The 16,171-nt window shown below is 43.3% G+C and overlaps 1 protein-coding gene across 6 annotated transcripts in view; it reads right to left on the reverse strand.

Annotated features, from left to right (window-relative positions):
- col8a2 (collagen, type VIII, alpha 2) overlaps positions 1–16,171 on the reverse strand; it is a 224,404-nt gene that overhangs the window by 58,812 nt on the left and 149,421 nt on the right. For 5 of the 6 annotated variants that reach the window (XM_063033645.1, XM_063033649.1, XM_063033648.1 and 2 more), the window contains exon 2: positions 8,985–9,147. In XM_063033645.1, coding sequence (XP_062889715.1) covers positions 8,985–9,147 — 163 coding nt within the window. Of the gene's footprint in view, positions 1–3,743; positions 3,800–8,984; positions 9,148–16,171 lie in introns of those variants that run through there. The other variant, XM_063033653.1, reaches the window with a different exon arrangement.

Below are 16,171 nucleotides of genomic sequence, written 5' to 3' on the forward strand. Positions count from 1 at the left end.
CCCAGCCTGACATTAAACACAGAAGATTCCACAGATACAGGAAATCTTGAATAACACATATGAAGTGCTGGAGGAACACAACGGGTCAGGCAACATTCTACGGAGAGCAGCAAGCTGTTGACAAGTTGGACCGAGGCCTGAATGCTGATTTCAGAGGTTTCAGAAGTTGCAGTCTCAGCCAGCTCCATTACAGACACAAGTCTCAACAGCATTGACAACACTTTCAAACGATGTTGTTGCCTCAAGAACATGGCAACCATTCCTAATGACCTTCACCATCCAGAACATGCCCTCTTCTTCATTACTCCATCAGGGAGGATTGAGACACACGCTCAGCAGCTTAGGAACAGCTTCTTCTCTTCTTCCATCAGATTTCTGAATTATACGTACCTCCCTGTTCCACTTCTGCTTTTTTTTTATTATTGTAACTTATAGTAATTCCTTTTGCCTGCGCCTTACTGTTGCAACAAAACAATAAATTTCACAACTAATGTCAGCAACAATCTGATTCTGATTAGTCTGAATTACATATCAGTATTGATTATCTGTATCTCTGTGTAACTCTGCAGCATTATCTGGAATAGTTACAGCGTGCCGCTGATGATGGAATTCTAATCTTCAAAAACATCAAACGTCAGAGTTAAGTCTTCATAGGTATAAAACATGTGGTAAACCACATTAACCTAAATGTAACCGATAGCAAACAGCTAGGATCCTTAAAAGAGCAAACTAATACTAAATAAATAAATAAATAAATTACAGTATATGTATATTGAATAGATTAAAAATCATGCAAAAACATGAGGTAGTGTTCACGGGTTCAATGTCCACTTAGAAATCGGATGGCAGAGGGGAAGAAGCTGTTCCTGAATCGCTGAGTGAGTGCTTTCAAGCTTCTGTATCTCCTACCTGATGGTAACAGTGAGAAAAGGGCATGCCCTGGGTGCTGGGGGTCCTTAATAATGGACGCTGCCTTTCTGAGACACTGCTCCCTAAAGATGTCCTGAGTACTTTGTAGGCTAGTGCCCAAGATGGAGCCGACTAAATTTACGATTCTCTGCACCTCTTTGATTTATCTGTATTAGGCATCTGTATTGATTATCTGTATTAGGTATCTGTTTTGATTATCTGTATTAGGTATCTGTATTGATTTATCTGTATTAGGTATCTGTTTTGATTATATGTATAGATATCTGTATTGATTTATCTGTATTAGGTATCTGTATTGATTTATCTGTATTAGGTATCTGTATTGATTATCTGTATTAGGTATCTGTATTGATTTATCTGTATTAGGTATCTGTATTGATTATCTGTATTAGGTATCTGTATTGATTTATCTGTATTAGGTATCTGTATTGATTATCTGTATTAGGTATCTGTATTGATTTATCTGTATTAGGTATCTGTATTGATTTATCTGTATTAGGTATCTGTATTGATTATCTGTATTAGGTATCTGTATTGATTATCTGTATTAGGTATCTGTATTGATTTATCTGTATTAGGTATCTGTATTGATTATCTGTATTAGGTATCTGCCAGTGTTGTTCTGATACAGTTCCAGACAAGGAATTAGATCCATTTCTGTTTCGTGGAACTGGGAATACCATTTACCTCCATGAAGAGTCAAAGTGGCAACAGGAAGTCTTCCCTTGTACACTCGTAATTGTTACTAACTGATTTACAATCCCATTTGTCCTGTCAGTGCAGCCTGTCATGTTTTACGGGTGGTTCCGGGCTATTTCTTTGTGCTGATGACTGATTCATGAGCAAGTTCTCTGGCACAGTCTTGCTTCTAATTATGGCTCATTTTGCAATTGAACCTCAGTGGAAGTTTCTGTAAAGGTGTATGAGGAACTTGGGCTGGGTCTGCTCTGCATGATGCTCAGGTATCGCCATACGAATGTTATCATGTCTGCCGTAGCAGGAACTGAGGAGCCTGCTTCTGTCTCTTTACTTTATCTACTGTACGTAGCCGGCTCTGGGGTTGAGATACATCGCTACCAAAGGAGCTGGAAGGCTCTTCCCCATTCCTATACTCAGCTCTACCTAGCCTGGGGGTTTCTCTAATAATAAGAAATAATGGCGTAACAAATAGGAGCAGGAGAAGGCCAAATGGCCTGTCGCGCCTCCTCTACCATTCAATAGTGCCTGGCTGTGGATTCAGCTGCCTTTTCTGCATAACCCTTACTTCCCCTGCTATGCAAAAATACCTAACTGTCTCGAATATATTTATTTTTAACATGCCAACAAACAGTGTGGGGGTGGGGGGGGGGGCTCAAAGCATTACTGAAGAGCAATCTCCAAGCTGGAGTGAACTGTACTGGGAGAGACCAGCAGCTTCCACTGCAGCAGGGGGCGACGAGGGGGACGGTGGGATCCAGATCGTCTGTTCGCACAGGGAGCAGGTAGAGTAAAGGCCCACACGCAGAAAGCTGCAAACCAGAGCCCCACATCCCAGTCCAGAGCTACACCTCTCAGAATCAGAATCAGGTTTAATATCACTGGCACGCGCCATGAAATTTGTTGTTCTGTGACGGCAGTATATTGCAATGCATAACAATAAAAACTATAAATTACAGTAAGTATATTTTAAAAAGTAGACTAATTAACTAGTGCAAAGAGAGAGGGAAAAATGATAGTGGGGAAGTGTTCATGGCTTCATTGTCCATTCAGACATCGGATGGCAGAGGGGAAGAAGCTGTTCCTCTCTCTCCAATTGACCCAACACCTCTACTCAATGACTCAATGCCAATTCGTTGATGTGGAAATACTACCTGAGAAAGTTTTCAGGGTGCAGGATCCCGGCACAGGAGCGGAGCAGGGAGTCACGCCTATTGACAGCATGACAACACTACCTATGTATAGTGCTAAGATGAATCCTTTCATTGTGACTGTTTCCGGGGACACATCCCAAGCACTTAGCAAGGTATCAGTGTATTAATCTTAGCAGTGCTGTCACCATAGAGCTCAGGGCAGAAGGACCCCGCTACAACCCAGGCCAATCCTATCCAGCACTTAATTGACTGAAGGAAGTAATGATTACAGGAAGTCTTTCTCCATCAGGAAACATGTGCAATGCTTCGGCTGGGTTTAATGGCTGTGGTTCGTGTCCTCTGCAGTTACTGTTTTTGCAGCCCATGCTTACCCAGGCAGAGCGAGCCTTGCGTAATTGACTGTGTGCAACTTCTCCTCGACGATTAACAGGCCGTTGGCAAATTTTCTCCTCTTAATCCCTGAGAGCTGAGGCCTGTTGTGGGACCCGCGACCCCCTGCCCGGTCCCTGGCCTTAGCTGAGAGCCGTTAATTCAGTACAGACCAGGAGTGAAAGTGAAACCTTCCTGATGTGTGCAGATCAGCTTATCGTGTCCTTAATCAGCCGTCCTGACACAACCACAGCCCTGGTGGGGAAAGTTAACTAAACCATGTCATCCTAATTTAATTTATGGCACAACTAAAGTGAAAACATAAACTTCTAATTATGTACACACGACAGTAGCAAGAATTTTACTGCACCCTGTGGGCCCAGGGTCAGAAAAAATTTAACCAATTATTGACCCTTGGACTTCTCAAATCTGTTCAGTTAATCTTCAGCAACTGTTGCTTATTAGCTTGGCCCAGTTATTTTCAGAACAGCACCGGACATTTCAATTCAGTTGTAATGAGACTTGCTCTCTTGTGCCATAATAGTATAGAGAACAAAGCAGGTAGCAAATAGAGAAAACAAACTCTTTTCTTACCAACACACACAAACTGCTGGAGGAACACAGCAGGTCAGGCAGCATCTAAAGAGAGGAATAAACAGTCGACATTTCAGGCCGAGACCCCTCAGGACTGGAAAGGAAGGGGGAAGGCACCAGAATAAGAATGTGGGGGGGGGGGGGGGAGGTGAAGGAGTACAAGCTGGCAGGTGATAGGTGAAGTCAGGTGAGGGATGAAGTGAGAAGCTGGGAGGTGATTGGTGGAAAAGGTAAAGGCCTGAAAAAGAAGGAATCTGATAGGAGAGGTGCGTGGACCATGGGAGGAAGGGAAGGAGGAGAGGCACCAGAGGGAGGAGATAGGCAGGTGAGGAGAAGAGAAGAGAGGAGAATGGAGCTAATATGAGGAAAAGGAGAGAAAGGGAAGCGGAGAGAAATTACTGGAAGTTAGAGAAATTGACGTTCATGTTGTCAAGCTGGAAACTACTCAGATGGAATGTGAGGTGTTGCTCCTCCAACCTAAGAGAGGCTCATTGTGACAGTAGAAGAAGCCATGGACCAACATAAAGATAAGAGATTCTACAGATGCTGGAAAACAAAAGCAACACACAGAAAATGCTGGAGGAACTCGGCAGGTCAGGCAGCATCTATGGAAATGAATAATGAGTCAATGTTTCTTCAGGACTGGAAAGGAAGGGGGAAGACAGTAGAATCAAAAGTTGAGGGAAGGGGAAGGAGGGAAAGCTGATAGGTGGAGCCAGCAGGGTAGGAAAGAGAAAAGCTGGAGAGGAAGGAACCAGATAGGAGGGGAGAGTGGACCATAGGAGAAAGGGAAGGAGGAGGGGATCCAGCAGGGTCCAATATGTTGGAATGGGAATGGAGAGTGGAAATACAATGGTTGGCCGCTGGGAAATCCTGTCTGTAGAAAACTACTCCTTTTAAATTTTGCCTTCTGTCCCTGATGGTTCCTCATCTTTGTACTTTCTTTTTCTAATCCATTGCTGTAAAAGATTCAGTTTAGACCTTTGAAGTCTAGGACCAACGTGAGAGTCCTGTAATGCTCCTGCATCAAAGCTGCCAAGTTGTACTCAATGGGACATGACCCAGGCTGACGAGACCTGTATGTTTGTTTCATTTCCTGAGAAAGAAATATGTATGTAGATGACCTAAGCCAGAGACGGCTGAGACTAAACGTCCTGCTGAGGTAGCTGGTCACTGACAAGGAAAGGAAGGGTGAGAAATCAGCCAAGAATCCCATTCCTTATCACAGTTATGTTACACATGCTGGAACATATGTTTGTTGACATTGGAAAAAATCAGAGCCAGATTTGGTGAGAAGTTCCCACAAGGCCAATATCCTGTAATAATTCTCAACCAAGACTCACGTACTAAGGGGGGACAGGAAAGTGACAGTAACCTTGGAACTATTCCAGGAACTATTTGGACTCTGGGAAAAGAGAGGTGTTAGACTGGGAACAAAAGAAATTCCAGAGCTTGCATTGCTTGATCCTGAAAGGTGACAGAGGACTATTAATCATTTTGCATTCCTGTAATTACTTTGGTTTGCTGTCCACAGATATGGAAATTCCGACTAAACTAAGGAAGGGAGTTTAACGGTGTAAAGTTCATGAATTATTGTTCATTTACAACTGGGCTCTTGAACAGAGGGCAATGAAGAATTATGTACAGAATGGAGGAGATCGTGAAATATTTCCTTCATTGACTGACATCATTCAACAATTTGTGTTTTTATAACACATTAGGGTGGTGAGTGGAGATACGTCTCTACCAAAGGAGGTGTAAGGTGCTCCTTCCCTCCGCTACCTACAGGTCACCCTTGGGCAAGGTACAGCACCTGCTTAGCCCCACTCCATTCAGGGTCAAGCAGGTGGTGGATGGTCCTATGAGAGCTGGTGCATATCACAAGTCCTGGTTACGTGACCACTGACACCAGGCAGGCAATCTCTGAAGGGTATTGATAATGGCTGGGGTCATCTGGTCACTGTCCAGAAGAAGGCAATGGCAAACCATTTCGGCAGAAAAAATTGCCAAGAACAATTATGGTCATGAGACCATGATCGCCCACATCATAGGACACGGCACATAGAAGGACCATAAGATATAGCAGCAGAATTAGGCCATTTGGCCCATCAAGTCTACTCCGCCATTTCATCATGGCTGATCCATTTTCCTCTCAGCCTCAGTCTCCTGCCTTAACCCTGTATTCCTTCATGCCTTGACTAATCAAGAACTAATCAAGAATCTATCAACCTCTGTCTTAAATATACATAAACATGTATTAAATATACACTTGTCCTCCACAGCCACCTGTTGAAATGAATTCCACAGATTCATCACTCTGGCTAAAGAAATTCCTCCTCATCTTCATTCTAAAAGGACGCCCCTCTATTCTGAGGCTGTATCCCCTGGTCCTAGACTCTCCCACCATAGGAAACATCCTCTCCACATCCACTCTGTCGAAGCCTTTCAACATAATGATGATGACAACACATTACTAGTTCAATATACAGCCATCTATTTGCATCTAGCATACCAAGTGTTTATTCTTTGACTGACCGGTGGGTGTGTTCGGAACTCTTTCAACCTGAACCCAACCATGTGTTATGGAATGTAATAATTTCTTATTTCAACAGTGTGTGAGCCTTGACAATCTAGCAGCGCTTCCAATATAGAAAGCATGAAGCCAACTAGTTTGTGTGATTGTTCTGCACGAACAGAAAGGATTATTTATTGAGGAACAAAATGGCTCCTTCAGTGTTGCACATCTCATTGTACAATTCCATACGTAAGTGAACAGAAATGGTGGGCCAGTTCATGCTGAATCAAGCCTGCAGCCTGGACTGGATTTCTTACCCAGGCCATAGGGGTGCAGGGTGTTGATCTCACTGATCTGCCCCACCAGATCTGAAGAACAATCAGACAGCTCTAGTCAGTACACTGCATGGGCCCTGCCCTCCAATATGGCCCTTACAGAAGAAAAGTATAAAGATCCAGCTGTATGCTCTGACATTTAGAAACATTTAAATATATTTGAACTTGATGCAAAAACACTTTTTGTTCCCCATTTCTACCCCTCAAGCATCTTTTTCCAGAAGTCGGATATCCACCGTCACCTCTCTTTCACTCTTTGTATTTCTGAAGTTCTTTTGGTATCCTATTTTATATTATTGGCTAGCTTACTGTCACATTTCCTTTTTTTTAGTTGCCTTCTGTTGGTTTATGAATGTTCCCAATCCTCCAACTTCCCACTAATTTGTGCTATGTTATGTGCCTTCTCTTTGACTTCCATCGTCAGCCATAGTTACCTCATTGCCCTTTTAGAATCCCTCTTCTACTTTGAGATGAACTGATCCTGTATCTTTGGAGTTTTAGAGTCATCGAAAAGTACAGCCCAGAAACAGGCCCTTTGGCCCATCTAGTCCATACTGAACTATTTAAACTGCCTACTCCCATCGACCAGTACTGGGACTGTAGCCCTCCATACCCCTACCATCCATGTACCTATCCAAACCTCTTAAATGTTGAAACTGAGCTCGCATGCACCACTTGCACTGGGAGCTTGTTCCACACTCACGACCCTCTGAATGAAGAAGTTTTCTCTCATGTTCCCTTTAAACTTTTCATCTCACTCACAGAAACTGCAACCATTGCTGCTCTACACTTTAAACTCCAATGGCCAGCTTCTCTCTCATTTATTTTTTAATTTAATATAGAGATACAGTGCAGAATCCGCCTTTCCGGCCCTTTGAGCCACGTCACCCCAGCAATCCCTGACTTTACCCTGGCCTCATCACGGAACAATTTACAATGACCAATTGACCTACCAACCGGTACGTCTTTGGACTGTGGGAGGAAATCAGAGCACCTGGAGGAAACCTGTGCATTCCATTAGTTTCCTTACAAACTCCTTACAGGTGACATCAGAAATGAACTCATGACTGTGTGTTGTTACCTTTATTGCACTGAATTACTGATTCATCTGATATTAGCTTCCTCTTTCAAACTGCAGAATAAATTATATCGATTTCTCCTTCTGGTAAAAAAAAAATTCCCCTCTCCCTTTCCACTCTGGCCTCTTACCTCTTCTCACCCGCCTATCACCTCCCCCGGGTCCCCTCCTCCTCCCCTTTCTCCTATAGTCCACTCTCTCTCCTACCAGATTCCTTCCTCTCCAGCCCTTTATCTTTCCCACCCACCTGGATTCACCCATTACCTTCTAATTATCTTCCTTCACCTCCCCCAACCTTTTCGCTCTGGCACCTTCCCCACTTTCTTTCCAGTTCTGAAGAAGGATCCCGACCCCAAACCTCGACTGTTTATCCCTTTCCATAGGTGCTGCCTGACCTGCTGAGTACCTCCAGTATTTGGCATTTGTTGCTTTGGATTTCCAGCATCTGCAGGCTTTTTCCATGTTTATTAGATTAGATTCAACTTTATTGTCATTGTGCCGAGTACAGATACAAAGCCAGTGAAATGCAGTTAGCATCTGATCGGAAATGCAAAGAATAGTGTTATTTACAAAATAACTGTGAATAAAAAGTAAGTGCTACAGCACTCAAATATAAAAGTACTGAGACAGTACAATATGGGTGCAATACTGCTTAGCACTGTGATGTGAGGTTCAGCAGTGTCACAGCCTCAGGAAAGAAGCTCTTATATCATGAACACTGTCTCTTAAGGGTTTCTTTACCTTAAGATCCTTTTGATATCGGGTGTCAGATCCAGCACAATACAAAACCTTAGAGGCAGCTGCACAGCCTGGGCCCCACTACTGGGATGGGGCCAACAGAGGATACCAGTCTCTCCTTCGATTCTCAGTGTGCGTTCACAGATCAGGGATGGATTTCAAGTTCACACGGCTGAGGCCAACAATTCTTGAGTTAATACTAAAACCACTTAAGCAGCACTTGCAACATTGCATTCTCCCTTGAAGATTTTCTGAAATGTACTTACTTTCTGCCTTGCTTGTCAAATTTACATGATGAAATATTGTATGCAGTACTTCCATTCCACCCCAAAGTACTCAGTTCACCAATGCAGAAAATACCAAGAACTGAAAACTACCCACAATGCTCTAGAGCAGGGTTTCCCAGCCTTACCATTAACCAATGGGTCCATGGACCCCTGGTTTAAACTTTATACATCAAATCAAATGTCATAAATGTTGTCTGTAATACAGCAGAACAAATTAAGTGTTTTGTTTTGCATAGACTTCTCTGTCTAAGGTTCAATCTACAAAATCTGCTCCAAATTACGGCTTACCTATATACTGCCCCTTGCCTTCTCTGAAGGGAGGTCCCAGTGGGCCCTTGGTCATTGGGTGCATGTACTTTGAAGAATAACCGCCACTGGAAACATAGTCAATGATGGTCATCAACAAAAGAACGCAAATATCCATTTGTAGCATTGTCCTTTCCCGTGTGATCTGTGTAAGAGGCGAAAGAAGAACTGTTGTTAAAAGAAAGCAAGCAGTGAGGACAGCAGATCTTTGTGCATAACTATCAGTCTAGGTGTTGGAAACAAAATCCAGTCTTATTTTGGAGCTCAGCTGAAAGCGATTGTATCTAGGTAAAATCAGCTTTCTTCAAAATATTCGCTCTACTTCAGAGTAAGCCTTTGTACTCGCACCCTTGAGTGGGCACAGTTTTTATTTTGTTCTGCAGAACACAAATTATGAATAGCTGTTCTTTATTTTTCCAGGCTTAACAGGGTTGCTAGAGTACTGGCAGCGCCAGAGAAATTTCTGAGAGTGCTGCAGTGGCTCTGAAATGAAATTGCCCCAATTATCAAGGTATAGTTTTGATTGGCATTTCATGTACGGTGCATGCACAGTTTTACAAACTCAGCACAGGCTCTCTGACTGTCACTGAGCTTCTGTACACGAGTGCCAATAGCAACAGAGTGCACAACTGCAATCAATCTAGAATCGCAGTTAAACACATTTTTTGCCACTTGCAAATATATATTTAACTTGTCATAATCCCAATTTCTCCTTTACTTTCCAGTACCTGGCTTTCCCTGAACATGCTTTATTCAAACAGTGGAATCTCAGCTTAAAAAAAATCCATGGCCTCCTCTTGTGCCAAGATGAGGCCACTGACAGGGTGGAGGAGCAACACCTTATATTCCATATGGTAGTCTCTAACCTGCTGGCATGAATAACAATTTCTCCTTCCGGTAAAAACTTTTCCCTCCCCTCTCCCTTCTTCTTCTATTCCCCACTCGGGCCTCTTACCTCTTCTCACCTACCGATCACTTCCCCCGGGTCCCCTCCTCCTTCCCTTTCTCCTATTGGCCACTCTCCTCTCCTTTCAGACTCCTTCTTCTCCAGATCTTAACCCTTCCCACCCACCTGGCTTCACCTATCACCTTCCAGCTAGCCTCCTTCCCCTGCTCCCCCCAACCTTCTTACTCTGGCGTCACCTTCCTCCCTTTCCAGTCCTGATGAAGGGTCTCGGCCTGAAACGTCGACCATTTGATGAGGGTGGAGCACTGCAGGACAGGTGGCAGGGAAGGAGTGCGAGGGGATGTGAGGGTTGGGGTGCAGACACACCCAACCCTGAGACACAAAGCAATGTTATTTGATTCCAAGCAATTGGCTGAGTACAGCTCCAACACCATATACAATTTTGCTGTTGACACCACTGTTGTGGGCAGTATCAAAGGTGGTGATGAATCAGCCTATGGCAGTGATCCCCAACCTCCGGGCCGTGGACCGATACATTGCCGTGAAGAATGCAGTGGTGCAGCGGTAGTCAGAACGCACCCAACCCATCTTTAAGAAAAAAGCCGAAATAAACAAGCTAATTAATTAGGTGCCACCCGGCACGTAAATGTCGTCCCAGATGAATTAATTAGCATGTTTATTTCATTAATTAGCTTGTTTATTTTGGCTTTCTTCTTAAAGATGTGCTGGGTGCGTTCTGGCTACCGCTGCACGTTGCATTCTTCACGGCCCGGTATCGGTCCACGGCCCGGAGGTTGGGGACCACTGGCCTACAGGAGGGAGATTGAAAACTTGGCTGAGTGGTGTAATAACAACAACCTCTCACTCAATGTCAATAAGACCAAGGAACTGATTATAGACTTCAGGAGAGGGAAACCAGAGGTCCAAGAGCCAGTAATCATTGGAGGATCAGAGGTGGAGAGGGTCAGTAACTTTAAAATCCTGGGTGTCACTATCTCAGAGGACCTGTCCTGGATATAATTTCGAAGAAAGCACAATAGCGCCTCTACTTCCTCAGGAGACTGCAGAGATTTGGCATGTCATCGAAAACCTTGGCAAACTTCCACAGATGTGTGGAGGAAAGCGTGCTGACTGGTAGCTTTATGGCCTGGTGTGGGAACACCAATGCCTTCAAGCTGTGAATGATGGATTCCTGAAAAAAACGGAGAAAATGCCAGAAATACTCAGCAATTCAGACAGCAGCTGTGGGGAGAAAAGCTGAGTTAACATTTGAAGTTGATGATCTAATATTAATATTTCCAGTATGTTGTTTTTATTTATTACAAAGTGTTAACATAATCTTTGCTATTTTTAGCCACAATTAAAACCTAATCAAGTACTTTTATAAAGTGTACTAATTACTTGTAAGTTAAATATCCAACATCATCTTTGTTTAACTAGATCCAGTTCTTTTCTATTATTTTAGTTGTAAATTAAATCTCCACTGCACAAGGGGAAGCTGTTTTGAGCCGACATTAAGATGACAAAGGGACCTCTCTGTCTGCTAATAACTGTGTAAGCCACAGGGAGGGCTAGAACTGTTTGTATTAATTTCTGCAACATTTGGCCCTTCTGCTCAAACATATTTTTTTCTCTAACTTCTGTAACATAAGACACATTTGAAGCCAAAACATACAAGTTGTGAATTTATCCATTAGACGTGTCTCTCAACATGCAGAGCCGTAATGACTGCTAAGTTACTTTTGGGAAAAGTGCAAAATTATTTTCTCCTATCTGCTGACAATATTTATGTTATGACTACACTGCATAATTACCAGATGGTGACTGATAATGGAGAAATGAATTTACATTCCTACCACAGAAGCCCAATTAAATGAAATTCACATCAGTCAGGTTCAGGCTAGGACATGCAAGACTTCTCCAAGATTTGACTTTGAAGGATGGATTCTCTGCTTCTGAGGAAGAATTTAAGCTATTGAAAGTACATCGGGAGAAATTGCGTATAAGGTGTGGAGGGCACAGTGTAATTCCAGAATTTACTCTCTCAGAGAAAAGTCTGTGAGCATAGTGAAGTTCATTAACTCACACACTTTCCTCTTAAAGCATGGATGCTGAACTTACACTGTGGCTTCCGGACTTCATATATAGGCAATAAACTCACAATAAAGTGTAAGCACAGTAAAGATTATAAAGTAATAGAAAGATAGGGCATGGAAACAGGCCTTTTGGCCCATCAAGTCTGTGCTGACCATCAACAACCATTTACATTCATCCTATATTAATGCCCATTTTTCATTTGCCCCCTATTCCCACAGCTCCAGACTCTTTGCCATTCACTACACAACAGGGGCAACGTACAGTGACCAATTAACCTATCAACATGCACGTCTTTGGGAGGTAGGAGGAAAGCAGTACACTGGGGAGAACTCATACGGTCACAGGGAGAACTTACAGTCTCCACACAGGCTGCACCAGAGTTCGGGATTGAACCAGGTCATTGGCACTGTGTGGCACGGGCTTTACGAATTTTACCACTGTGCCAGTTAAACTCTTTCTGATACACTTTGACTAATGCATTCAGATAGAATGTTTTTGCAGTATAGTTTAACCTAGTCATTCATTAGTTTGAAGTAAATAGCTTATTAACTAGTTTCTTCAAATTCAGTGCCTCATGTTGGAGAGTAACTTGCTTCCCGTCCAGCTTGTGGGATCTATGGAGAGTAACTTGCTTCCCGTTCAGCTTGTGGGATCTGTGAAGAGTAACTTGCTTCCATTCCAGTTTGTGGGATCAGTGAAGAGTAACTTGCTTCCCGTTCAGTTTGTGGGATCTGTGGAGAGTAACTTGCTTCCCGTTCAGTTTGTGGGATCTGTGGAGAGTAACTTGCTTCCCGTTCAGTTTGTGGGATCAGTGGAGAGTAACTTGCTTCCCGTTCAGTTTGTGGGATCTGTGGAGAGTAACTTGCTTCCCGTTCAGCTTGTGGGATCAGTGGAGAGTAACTTGCTTCCCGTTCAGTTTGTGGGATCAGTGGAGAGTAACTTGCTTCCCGTTCAGTTTGTGGGATCTGTGGAGAGTAACTTGCTTCCCGTTCAGCTTGTGGGATCAGTGGAGAGTAACTTGCTTCCCGTTCAGTTTGTGGGATCTGTGGAGAGTAACTTGCTTCCCGTTCAGCTTGTGGGATCTGTGGAGAGTAACTTGCTTCCCGTTCAGCTTGTGGGATCTGTGGAGAGTAACTTGCTTCCCGTTCAGCTTGTGGGATCTGTGGAGAGTAACTTGCTTCCCGTTCAGCTTGTGGGATCTGTGGAGAGTAACTTGCTTCCCGTTCAGCTTGTGGGATCTGTGGAGAGTAACTTGCTTCCCGTTCAGCTTGTGGGATCTGTGGAGAGTAACTTGCTTCCCGTTCAGCTTGTGGGATCTGTGGAGAGTAACTTGTTTCCCGTTCAGCTTGTGGGATCTGTGGAGAGTAACTTGTTTCCCATTCAGTTTGTGGGATCTGTGGTAGCTAATGAGACAAATATGAGAAGCAGATTCTTCTGCAGATGGGCTGACTTATGGTTAAGCCACCCCTTTAAAAGCAGACAGGAATCAAAATTAATCTCAAACAATGGATTAAGTTTGGTTTAATTTTGGTTTCCAGAGAATTCCTTGGAGATATCTTTGTATATTTGAAAGAGTCTATGGTTAGAATATAACTGTTATTTTTAAAAACTGATTTTGCTGTGAAAAGATTAATGAATGGAAATAATTTGGAAAATGTGTAGCTGGGGTGGTTGATAGTTGGGTTGAGTTGTTCTCTGATCTTGACAATCCATTTGCAAAGGATTTGTCACCTTACAAGGAGACATCATCAGTGTGCTGATAATTGTGGTGTGTCCTCTGAAAGTTTGGTTTTATATACTTATCAGTCCACTGATTGGTTGTCACTATGGAAACTCAGCTGTGATGTGGGGAGGAAATCACGTCACTGATTGGTTGTGTGGCAAACTTCACGCATTGTGGTCTGGAACTTTGCCTGCATTGGCTCATAGATCGGATCGAGGTCGACATGTCTGTTTACAGAATTGTTGTGCGGAAAACCACACTTCTAGGTATTCTCTTGCATATCGTGTGTTTGCTTGCGCCATCGCTTTCACTGATGCCCGGTCGAATTTGTGTCCTTCTCGATTTTCATGGGTAGAGACCAGGGAGAGTTGGTCATGAGTTGAAAGTACTTTGTACACCAAGCTATTGGACTAGACCAATGTGGTCTACAAAATCCAATGCGGGGACGTTGGCCAAAATGGGAGAACTCCCTCCGCAAGGATCCATGAACATCAACTGGCTGAAAATTGCTGGGTAGCGTCCTTAAGACGGTGAGATAAATATTGAGTAAACATCAGGTTTAACCTCTGCTAAAAGACTTCACTTAAAGTAATGCTGCAGTCCCTTTGTATTCTTCTGATTTCTTGCCTATATGCGCAGTTGGGATCACACCTCCAAAGCAAGACTTTCTATTGTGCTCCCTGAGGAACGTTAGTGCAGGGAAATGGAACCTGCCCTTCTCTGCCTCTCTGTGTTAAAAACAATCTGTGTCCAGATGCAGTGCAGTCCGACACGAAGACTCCCAGCAGCATGCTTCAGTCCCACCCTGGGACAACTATAACCCACTCCCTTTTCTCAAACTCCATGGTACGGGCTCTATAAGTGAAGTTATCGATCTTGTATTGAGGCAGGAGAAAACCAAACTTTGCTAACTAATGTGAAACTTGTAATTTGAAAAGGCTGATCTGGACTGCATTTTAAATTTTGAGAGAATAAATGGATTTGACAGGCTTCTTGAAGGAACAAATTGTAAGAGGTCTATCAATAGAATGAGTTGATTGATTGGATAAGTGTAGCCTGAGAACATAGAACTGTGCAGCACAGGAACAGGCTCTCCAGCCCACACAGTTGTGCAGAACTACTTAGAATTCAAATGTCCAACTAAACTAATCCCTTCTGTCTAAACAATGTCCTTGAGGTGCAGTCGACGTTTCAGACCGAGACCCTTCGTCAGGATACCAGGTGCTTTCTTTACCACCCTATCAACCTGAGTTGCCACTTTCAAGGACCTATAAACATGGACCCCAAGATCTCTCTGCTCATCAGCACTGCTAAGAGATTTGCCATTTACAGTGTACTGACTCTTCACATTTGATCTCCCAAGGTGTAATACTTGGGTGGATTAAACTCTATCTGCCACTTCTCTGCCCATTTCTGCACTGACTGATATCCATGACCAGGATTGTTCTTGGCAAATTTTTCTACAGAAGTGGTTTGCCATTGTCTTCCTCTGGTCAGTGTCTTTACAAGACGGGTGACCCCAGTCATTATCAACACTACTCAGAGCTTGTCTGCCTGGTGTCAGTGGTGGCATAACCAGGACTTGTGATGTGCACCAGCTACTCATATAATCATCCACCGCCTGCTCCCATGGCTTCACAGATCGGGGAGGGTGGGGCTAAACAGATGCTACACCTTGCCCACCAAAGTTTGAAATTCAAAGTAAGTTTATTATCAGAGTACATATATGTCACCCTATACTACCCTGAGATTCATTTTCTTGTGGGCATTCATAGTAAATAGAAAGAAACACAATAGAATCAATGAAAAGCCGTAGACAACCAGTGTGCAAAAGACAACAAACTGCAAATACAAAAATAATAATAAATAAGTAAACAAACAAACAAACAATTAACATTGCAAACCTGCTTGTGCTTCCAACAACTTACTGCCAATCACTCTGTTTGATGAAAGCTGAGGGAAAAGGGCACCAGGCCATATTCCTTCTATTTCTTTTCAAAGCAGCACCGACCAACCATTGCACTGAGCAGGAAATTTTGACAGGACCTGAAATCTCTGCGGCACTCTAAATGTTTTTATTTGTAACATACATACGATGAATATTTAGAATGAACATTGAAAAATAAAATACTTTTGATTTTGTTTATTAATTGAAGGGTATGATGAAATACAGGGTCATGAGATGGAGCTATGTCTCTACGAAAGGAGGTGTAAGGTGCTCCTTCCCTCCGCTATCCTGTAGGTCACCCTTGGGCAAGGTGTAGCACCTGCTTAACCCCCGATCAGGGTCACATAAAGCCATGGGAGCAGGTGGTGGATGGTCGTATGAGCAGCTGGTGTAGATCACAAGTCCTGGTTATGCGACCACTGACGCCAGGCAGACAGTCTCTGAAGAGTATTGATAATGGCTGGGGTCACCCATCTTGTAAAGACACTGCCCAG

Source organism: Mobula hypostoma, chromosome 26, assembly GCF_963921235.1.
Source record: "Mobula hypostoma chromosome 26, sMobHyp1.1, whole genome shotgun sequence".
Taxonomy (NCBI): Eukaryota; Metazoa; Chordata; class Chondrichthyes; order Myliobatiformes; family Myliobatidae; genus Mobula; species Mobula hypostoma.